Source organism: Sinohyriopsis cumingii, chromosome 4 (assembly GCF_028554795.1).
Source record: "Sinohyriopsis cumingii isolate HCF-2022 chromosome 4, ASM2855479v2, whole genome shotgun sequence".
NCBI classification, from domain to species: Eukaryota; Metazoa; Mollusca; class Bivalvia; order Unionida; family Unionidae; genus Sinohyriopsis; species Sinohyriopsis cumingii.
In genome coordinates, this window is record NC_142964.1 from 72,627,275 (window position 1) to 72,638,119 (window position 10,845).

The following is a 10,845-nucleotide window of genomic DNA, read 5'->3' on the forward strand; positions in this document are numbered from 1 at the left end:
GTTCAAATGCAGGGATTTACAAGTTATGTAAGTCAGCTTGCCCAACATATGTAGACTGAAGAATTTAAGTGTGCTTGGCCGAGATCATGGCTCCCAAAAGTGTTACATATATGTAAACATTTTTTGTGCACTGGTTGCATACCTTTGAGATGATACATGTATTTAATGAATATTTATAAAACCTCAGAGGTTCATAATTTAACTTAAACATGACGAGAAAAACATTAAAAATGCTGCACATATTACTTAGTGTCCTCTTTCTGCACAAATTACAAGTGGATGTAGGCTCAAACATGCATAATAATACATAATATCTCAATTCACAGCATATTTTACTGAAGATTTATGTGAAACTTGACATTACGGGAACTTGACATATAATGAACATGCATAATTGGACACCATTATCTACAGAACATACACATGACTAACTTGTTCCTACTTAAAAATTCTGAAAAATTGTAATATTTAATTTCAGCTATCCTATTTGCCAGTATTCAGTGATCAGGTATACACGTGAAATATCAATATTATATGTTATTTAACCATATTTTATTTAAAAACTATATTTGTTATGCATCTAACTTGGACACCAAACCCCAACTAAGATGGCAAATAATCTATTCAAATACTTCAAATAAAACATTATGTCTTGGAAAATCCATAGCTTCATCAAAAATGTTAAATAGAAGCAAAATAAATAAACAGGAGGACAGAAAATATGTATTTATGTCAAACAGTTCCACATATAACAAGACATAGCACAGAGATAATGTATTTTCATGTCTCAGTAGCGTTACCAGAAATGATAGTTCAGAAGATATAGCCAACGCAGCTTAGTACTTGCTGCACATGAACAAATTTTGCTGCATTATTAAGTACAAGTACAAACCAATACTAAATCTTAAGGTAAATGCAAAAATAGTAATATATGGTGAAGAAAAAAAATGCTGCGGCCATGAGACCACCATCTGTACAAATTCAACCAAGCCTACATTAATTTACAATGAAACAACATCCCTTCTTCAGAAACACCCATTCTAACATTAAAATTACTACAACCAAGGTCTAATTTAAATATGTTACCTTTGATTCAGATGAAACTTCTGTGCTCTGTCTGCATGGGTTCGACTCTAGGATTTAGACAATGTGGGTATGTGAGAGAGCTTGCCAGTAGCTTCTAGTGGGTCGATGTTTCTTCCCGGGGTTTTCCCCAGGTTCTTCCTCCACCATTAATACTGGCCGCCATGCATAGCCTATTGTGTGCTGAAAAATGGCGTTAAACCCAACAACAACATTAAGCCTTTCCCAAGTAAGTAAGCAACCTTCACTGCCCAATTTCTTAAGTCATCATCTGATGATAAAAACTCGTGTTTCGAAACTTTAACAATAGTATTTAAATAGCAATTTGTTTTAACCCTTTACCTCATAGAGCATAGTAACAAAGTGCAGCATGCTATAAATAGAACACCTGTTACCTAGCCGACAGCATACGCATAGCCATGCCTGTGAATTGTTAAGCAATGTAGTGGTGTTACGTTTAACAGCAGTTTTAACCATTTTACGTTTTAGGTGGACATCTATTATATGTGGAAAAATTTAAGAGTAAAGTCCGATTGTTATAGCTGTGTAATTATTTTTCACAGAAGAATATTTTATGTGCTGTAAAATTGAGAGAGAACTCGTTCACCGTCATGTCAGTGAGGCCGTGTGACTGACCGTAGCTGCTATTTCCCATACTCAAAATTTCCATGTTTTTCGTCTGCGTCTACATCACTAAGTCATCTGAATTTGATAATCAATAAAAACTAATTGCTGCTTACATAAATATCAGAGCCTTTACCTAAGTTATTGAATCTTTCGTGGCTGTGATTCTAATCGTGAAAACTTTGTAAGTACTGAATGAAATCCTGCCTGTGAACTGTTAAGCAATTTAGTGTATGTTACGTTTAGCATCAATTTTAACCATTTTACATTTTTGGTACACATATATTATATGTGGAAAAATTTAAGAGTAAAGTCTGATTGTTATAGCTGTGTAATTATTTTTCACAGAAGAATATTTTTATGTGCTTCAAAATCTTGAGAGAACTCGTTCACCGTCGTGTCAGTGAGGCCGCGTGACCAACTGTAGCTGCCATTTCCGATACTCGAAATTTACAAGGTTTTCGTGTGCGTTTATATCACTAAGTCATCTGAATTTGATAATTTATAAAAACTAATTGCTGCCTACATCAATATCAGAGACTTTACCTAATTTATTGAATCTTTCGTGGTTGTTATTCTAATCGTGAAAACTTTGTACGTACTGAATGAAATCCGTGGCTGCCATTTTGGAGACTGGAGATTACGAACCAGTTACTTTAAATAGCAGATATCGACCAGTGCATGAATAGCGACCACGTGATCTGACGTAATTGTCATTCGCAGAAATGAATGTAGTATCTAATGGGGGGGGGGGGTCCCCGAAGGTGGCGCTACGAAAACTAGCTCAAAATGGCCATGTTTACAGCAGGCGCCAAAAGGCACTTCCATGCGAATCTTGTAGAGGCATCAAAAGGCGCTTCCATGCGAATGGAGTAGAGGCATCCAAAGACGTTTGTATGAGGTAAAGGGTTAAGAACAGAATCAGTGATCTGAATATTTTAACTTGTGCATTATTTTCTTCAAAAAATCAGTTTCAATCCTAAGTGAATATGTCACTGAAATGGGGAATAATGTCAGACTTCACAGTCTGGCAAGTACCACTTTATCAGATTGTTTTCATAACCCTTTGGGCACATATATTAAGGAAATGATACATTTCATAGAAAGCAATGTTTAAATATTATGTTACTGAAGATTTACCCTATAAATGCAATTAAGCAAGTCAGAAACATATGGGCCGATGTTATTTTGTTGTATTCAAGAAATGCCATAGGGTCAATGTTGTTTTCTGACTTCTCATTTTTGCTGAGATACAAAAAGCAGCGAAGCAAAGACTATTTAACCAATGCCTAACATCACAAGTAAGTAGAGTGTGTATGATTTGGATTTTTAACGTAGCTTTAACAATTTTTCAGTCACATCGCTACGATGTCAGCAGTGTGACAGTTTATAGTGATGTCTAGCACTGGGCATCATGCCACAGACATGTAGCATGATGTCAAACCCGTCACATTATCCTGACAACAGGCCGACCCATCATAACTCTAACCTCTTAATGCTGAGCGCTGAGAGGCAGCTGTTAGTACCATTTCTGTAAGTCTTTTGTATGACTTGGCCAGGGATCGAACCCACGACCTCTGGCATCCGAGGTGGACGCTCTAACCACTATGCCACTGGAGTGGTCACAAGTAAGTAGACAAATAATAAAACCTTAAATTTGTAATTATATCAGTGGACTGTAATGATGCTTGAAAATGAGTGGTTACACGTGTATGGACACAATTTTTTTACACCCAAGACGCAGAAAAACAGTTACGCAGGAATCCTCTGTATGCACTCAATAGCTGGGCGGCAAATTCAAAGGCATGCCAGTCCTGTTTCAAAAACCTGCTGAGGGGGATCCCCATATGTACATGTTGTCATGTAACAGTACATCAGAAGAACATGACACAATAGCTGGGCTGCAAGTTCAAAGACTTCACCTAGCTGTAGAGTGGAGGAAAATGTGCTGATATGTACAATTATTGAATTCAGAGGCAGAAAGACCTAGTGATGTACATGTGGTCATTATAAGAGTACATCGAAAGAATAACTTCAGCTTTCGTTCATTTCCAAATGTAGCCGAATAAGTAGTGCATGTGACCTCGAATATCAAGAAACATTTAGACTTAGAAAAAATGCCATTTGTAAAGTTGAATAAGTATTTTGGGGTTAAACGGCAATTTGACGAAGATTGTAATGAGATTCAAAAGAGTGCTAAAAGTTGCTAACACTGATAGTTCGCATCAAACAGTAGCCAGATGTAAGAAAGTTTGTGATACCTAGCATAGTGCTTGGACCTTTCCCTGGTCTGACATAATTCAGTCTCACACTGATGGACAAACAAGAGATATATTATTTTGAGACAAACAAAGGTGTAAAGAATTTAGAAAATTAAAATCAATGGCAACTGCTGGTTCTTCTCAGCTGAAATTTAGACACCTCAGTTAGGCCCAATTCGCTTTTGGGAGGGGATTGCAACTTTTGCTGGTGAGACTATTTTTCCCAAAATATATGCCCTGAACTCCCCATTTTAAAATCCTAGCAGGACTTCTGGGTTACATTATGAAAACCAGTTTCCAAAGGAAGATGCACTCGCATGTTGACTGTATTTATTCATTTGGAAAGAAGAGTTTAGTTCATTCATATAATGAAGTTAAAGCTTCAATGTGCTGTCTGAATAGTTACGGTAATGTTTTATTGGCAACAAAAAAATCAAGATGAACCGCATGAGCTGAAAGTGTGTTTGCATTTGCTCTAATGTACAAGGCACAGGGGTTGTTTCAAACAAGTTCAGAAATCTTTTCAACTGCCGTTTTATAAAAAAGAAAAATTCTTGATTAAGGGTAGTTGATTAAGCATTTTTACTAACTTATATTTACAATAAAGCAATTTATTTATTTATAACAGTTAAAATTCATTACAATGTATAATTTCTACTGTGCTCTTTTAAAGTCATTTGGCCAAAATACACTGCATATGAATATGACAATTTTTAAACAAGTAATGAATGTTTGTTAATATACATATACCTGAAAATAAAGTACAGCTTAAAACCAATGTGATGAAATGCTGATATGCAAACTGGGAAATAGAGGGCATAATTCAACTAAAAGAATGAAACCCACTTACAGAGACTTCTCCCTAGTCTGTCCAAAACGACAAGTCGCATCTCCCAAAAATTCAAGCCTGGCATGACCGGTGATTTACATTTGTCCTGAATGTATTTTATTTCCACTTTCTGAGTAAAAACTATTCATAATTAATATTCCATGCTACACAACTTACTAAACGCAAAATAAACTCATTTTTAAGCACAAGATTGATTTGCATGTTTTAGAAGTCTGAGAATAGTCCTGTAACATATCTATCAATAAATCTTTATGGTTTCATTTTTGCCATAATTCAGACTATTTGTCTTGAAGAAAAATAAAAACGGACCAACCTACCCACTGGTTAAACACGTGCGTAGGTCTATAACAAACCAACAAATTATAATTTTAATGAAACCAGAAATGGAAATAAAGATGCAAATTATGACTGAATGAGTTTATTATTTAATGGGGTTTATAATTTACTGTTTTTGCTACAAGATCAATAAAACAAACATCTTCATTGCTAACACGTCACTAATCTCCCCAAGTTAAAGGACTTGCCAAATATAAAACAAGTCTTTATATGCTTTATCGACTAAATTTGAATACTATTTTATCTTCAAGTGTTATTTTGTATACATTAACACACGCAGAGTTTAAGATACATATGAGCATAAGCACTGTTCCAGCTAAGCATATTGAGGGGTGCTATGCCCTGCCCAACTTTTTTTAGCACCCCGTCATTTATAATGCCTTTGAATACCCCTATCAAATTTAAAAGTGCCCCCATCATTCGCTTCTGAAATTTAATTCTGTTCTGGCACTATGCTCTTGGCTGTTTTGCCACAGCCCTACCACTGATTAACTTCGATTCTGTATTGCTAAGACTCATCATCATTGTGCATGCGATCATCACAGAGAATGCATACCACACCGAGTTCACTAGCAAAGACGGGATCTAAGCAAAAAGAGGAAAGTGACATAATGTTTTCGGTACTTGTATTATATGTTCAATTTATTCACGAGCGCAAAATGTTTATTTTATTCCTATTTGATACCCATCCTTGCACCATTATCAAGTGATGTTGTCTTGGTAAACTAAAACTGTTTTTGTTGGGTATGTACTACTTGAAAGCATATGAAAACAGAAAACTGCAGCCTTTTTTTTTTATATATTCTTACTTATGTGTGTAGAAAGAAAAAATTATTGATGAGCAGTAGCCCTCAATTTAATTTAATTTTGTTCTTTTTTTTTCAAGAATACTTGTCAATTAATTGTACAATTGACTAATTTATTCAGAACACACGATATGAAGACAGACATATTTCTTTTTCAATGTCAGTACAATGATGAAATGGAATACAAATGTTGATTTGCCTTTTTAATGAAATTAACAGATCTGACAATTATGAAGAATGACGTTTCAACCAAAAAGTAACTACTTGTTAAGAGTAAAATGATCATTTGTATTTGTTTTAGATTCTCTCAAAATGAACCTACCAAGGAAACCAGGAGAGATGAGACAGCAACAGACCCAAAACATATAACCTATAATAATGAATCCTTGCTTTTAGTTACATATTGTTTGAAATAGTGTATAGTTTGAGAAATAAATGATGCCAAGTCGAAGTTTTTTATTTTTCCTCTTTTTTTTTTGGTTACTATATGACATCCATTCACATATGAAGTGCCCTGATCTTGAAACCATGTCTGATCAGACTGCACTCAAAGTGCTCTGGTCAGCACCTGTCATTTGAAGCCCTAGCTGGAACACTAGCACAAGTATCACAGTGTACGCAAGTTTTGTTATGCTTGAAAGCAATGCAGTGGTGCATACCAGGTCTTGTGGGTAAATGACATCAATTTCTATTTATAGCAACAATGTGAATTCATAACCTGCCCAAATTGATTGAGTCCTGAGAGAAAAAGGTGCTGCGTTTACGTGACACAAGGTAGTAGCCTACTGCCAAGCTCTGTAGCATCAAGGTCATGTATGATACACTAAAGTGGATGGTATTATAGAAAGGTAGACACATGTAGCTCTACAATGATACCAAATAATCTGGACATTTAAGTTGCACTACAAGATACAGAAAGAAAAACCTAATTTTTGGGACCCGTTTTTTTTCCCACCCAAAATTTGCCCATGCTTGGAATCCAATTTTGTGTCCAGATTTTAGACCTTTTGGCCTCAGATCTAAGGGTGTCTGGTCTGAACTGCACACAGAGGATAAAGTGGGCATTTGGAATAAAGAGTGGTATCGATACAAAAATGATGGGTCTGTTAAGCAAAAAAACCAATGGAAAATGATGTTTCTAACACAACTAGGCATTAGGCTAATGGAAAATCTGTTGGAAGTCGATGTATTAGGATGTATTCAGAAACAGCCCCCCAAATGTGTTTCCTACTCACATTTCAGACAAACACAACAAAAATTTCCAGGGGTTAATGAGTTAATTCCTGTGAATTCCTTTCCATTCCTGCTGATGGAAGTACTGATGCTACCATACTGGAGCAAGAAAGAGTGTCTACAGCACAAGACACCTTGACGGTAAAGTAAAACCTTTCATGAAGGACCACCTGTCTTGAAAGACTATGTTCTCAGTACACTGATTTATTAATTATATAACATTCTGACCTGTTATGACAGACCACCTGTCTTGAAAGATCGTAATTTTTGGGCAAAAGGGATGGTCTTTCAAAACAGGTTCTACTTAACAAAAGTTACAAAACAAAGACCATTAAAATAAACGTTGTACATTCTTTGATTTTAATATCAATTAAAATACATAAATCTTATCAAACCTAAACAAGAGATTGAAATGATGGGATAATGGATGACAAAAATAACAATGTCACGACACATAACATGATTAAAATTATTTTCACAGCTCTGTTCTTTGCTATTTCATTTATAAAATTTTTAAAGCCATGTATGATAATTTTTCTTGTGTCTGGAATATATTTAGCAGCATTTTACAGGGACTCCGGAGTCGATTCAGACAAATCATTTCAACCTGCTAATTATTCATGCTGGGTTGATTCTGCCCGGAACCATTTTGGTCCCCCATCGTTTCAACCTAACAATACTCACATCTGAATAAGCTATAAACAAACAAATGACTTAATATCATATTTCATTTTGGTATTTCCTTTACACAAACTCAGAACCAAAATGATAATTACTAAAATATTAAAATAAAATATTACATGTATAGGTTGTGATAACCAGTAAAGATATGTTCATTTATATACGGAAACCATGCTGTAGCTACCTTATTACTTGTGGTTAAAAAAAAAAAACATTTGAATTAACAGTATCTGAACTCATGGATGTGCATTTTGAGAATTTTTATCTTACTTTATTGTCAAAAAGTGTCTGCTGAAAAGTGTTAATCTTTTGATCCATTATGATCCATGAACAATAAAGCTACTTAACTCTTCTTTGCATCTGTCTGCAATCGCTGCTCAAACAAAAACTGACATACTTGTTCTTTAAAATCCATACACAACCAAGCACCACAAAATGCAGTCATTGATAAAAGATTATCACCTAAATTTTTAAATCATTTAATTCAAGTACACTGACAATAATCAAAGTCAATCGCTGAGCTACAAATTTAAAATTATGGTGCAATGATTTATAAATCACAAGAAAATGAAAGCTGCCAACACATACACATGGGCTGGGGGAGGGGTATTGTTAGATGCAATTGGCTGACCAATAAATAATGTCAAATCCTTATACCCTTTGTCAATTGACATTTATTCATGGTGTAGTCATTCAAATAGGAGTAATAGTGTTAACCTATAATAGCATTTTCAATACAGAATGCTTAAACAACTCCGGGCATGACTGACCCCGAAAGATAGTGTGCCAAAATGGAAAGGTCTGAAATAACTCTAGGAGAATTGACCTGAACCATATTACAGTACCATAACACAACAGCGGCTATATAGAACCACCCAAGGTTATCATTATAAATTTAGATATGAAGATGAAACTTTCAGGAGATAAAACCCACAAACAAATGTTAACATGAAAAATTACATAAGATACAAACAAGTAAAGATGTAAACATCCTGTGAAAGGTATGTATAAAGTAAGTAGGTTACAACACATATTGGTAATGACCGATACCATTTTTTTTGCTCTGAGCTGTTGATTCTGCAGGGGGATTGAGATTCACCTGCCATGGGCACATTACCTTTTCAACCACATGACCTATCATGAATCAAATACTTTTTATGGCATTCTATTTCATGACATTTATAATGGAAAGGAAAATTCTGTGGTGAACAGTGGATAATGCTCCAACTTGTTGACTTGTGTGTGCCAGGTAAATATGCTGCAAATACTATCCTTTAAAAAAAATAGATTTAATAAAATAAATTGCAACAATATAACATTATTTATGAGATATGATGTTACAAACCAGGAGTATACATTTCACAAATTCACAGAAATTTCATGTTTCATAATCTCAATTCCCAGTTATAGGAATGGTGGTGCTAAAACAATATGGTGGGAATCTTCAATACTGTAATCCTGACATGAAAAAATATCACCTAAAACCCAACCCACCACAAAACAACAGAATATTTTACATATTATATAGTTTGGTCTTTCTGCACTCACTTCTCCCTATTTTCGCCAAGACGGACCCATCATGGCTGGAGAAGGATCATTTAATCCTAACATTCAAGTCCCGCATAAACTGCGTCAATCGCCCAGGAAAAACAATATTTTTTTATATTCTAGCATCATTTAAAAAACATGATTTTATATTTAGTTCAACATCTATTTATAATTTATATGAAGAAATCCTACATTAAAAAAGGAAAAGATTCACACATGTAAAATTACACCTTAACATCGCATGCGGGAAGGTTAGGTGCAAGGTGTGTGAATCATACCATTCATTGCTAAGGTAATAAGTCTAACACTTTAAACTATTATGCAATTGTAAAGAAATATAAATAGGGTACTTGACACGTGATACGCACCTCCCTTGGCCTTGGATCGCCCGGGATGGGAGTAATTATCCTCAGTGGCCCCTCCGATCAAATTCTGTGACCCCCGCCATACCGGACAAAGAAACACCAATAACAGAAACATTCCACGGAAAATATTGAAAGTGGCCATTTGTTTTAGTCTTAAGTTTTGTAAATGTCACAACTAGAGTTCGGAAATTCCATTAATACTGTCATGTGGCGCCCAGACTACAGACTCGATGATTGTCGTGTTTACTCATACCGGCTGTTGTCTCGCTCATTGGCTCTTGCACAGTTTTATCAATGAACGGCGAAATTCACACTACAACGCACATATTCCAATCCGATTTTAGGTGAAACATCTGCTGTAACAAACTCATAGAAGCATGCAGATGTGACCCTGATGATATAATTCAAGTATTAAGAAAGTATATTCATTAGATATCCAAAACTTAATCACAAAACTATGTTTACGACTAGTTTCAAAATATTTCCCGTGTTATTATAGCCTTGAACTTCTTGTGCTTGTTATGTCAGACTAGGGTCCGACTAGGTAGTATTCCACAACGATCCTGGGATGAATCTGTTATGATGTGCTCTCTCTGGAGAAGCTGAATATCTCTTCTTTCAAATGTAGTCTATGATAATAACATCAGCATCCAAAAATCTTCAATAATTTAGTTATATACCCTATAGATCTCATACATTCCCACTGTACATTGCTACATAGCGGAAAAAAAGTCTGACTACGATGTAAACAACCTACGTCGGTGATTGGTCAATTCATGACAAAGCTATTCTAGTAATTATGGAGTTAGTTTCGAACTTTATCTGGCGGTACTGTAATGTGTACCTTCTATAGTCTGTTTCACCTGTTATTGATGAATTATGCAATTAAATGTAAGGTCACGTTGCCCCGTCTGCAAAATGTTATGCTTAATTGCATTTGACGTCAGTGTTTTGTTATTTTTCCCTGGATATTTTATTCCATTCATTGTAACAGACCAAATTCATTCAATTTGATACAAATCGAAAAACAAAATGCAATAAAGCTCTATCATTTGTAT

General features: G+C 35.1%; 1 protein-coding gene across 1 annotated transcript in view; it reads right to left on the reverse strand.

The window, feature by feature from the left end:
• LOC149801439 (insulin-like peptide receptor) overlaps positions 1-10,531 on the reverse strand; it is a 184,381-nt gene extending 173,850 nt beyond the window's left edge. Inside the window, exon 1 of the mRNA XM_089955571.1 lies at positions 9,791-10,531. Within this exon, the coding sequence (XP_089811697.1) occupies positions 9,791-9,929 (139 nt within the window). The 5' untranslated portion in view covers positions 9,930-10,531. The remainder of the gene's footprint in view (positions 1-9,790) is intronic.
• Between the last annotated feature and the right edge of the window lie 314 nt (positions 10,532-10,845).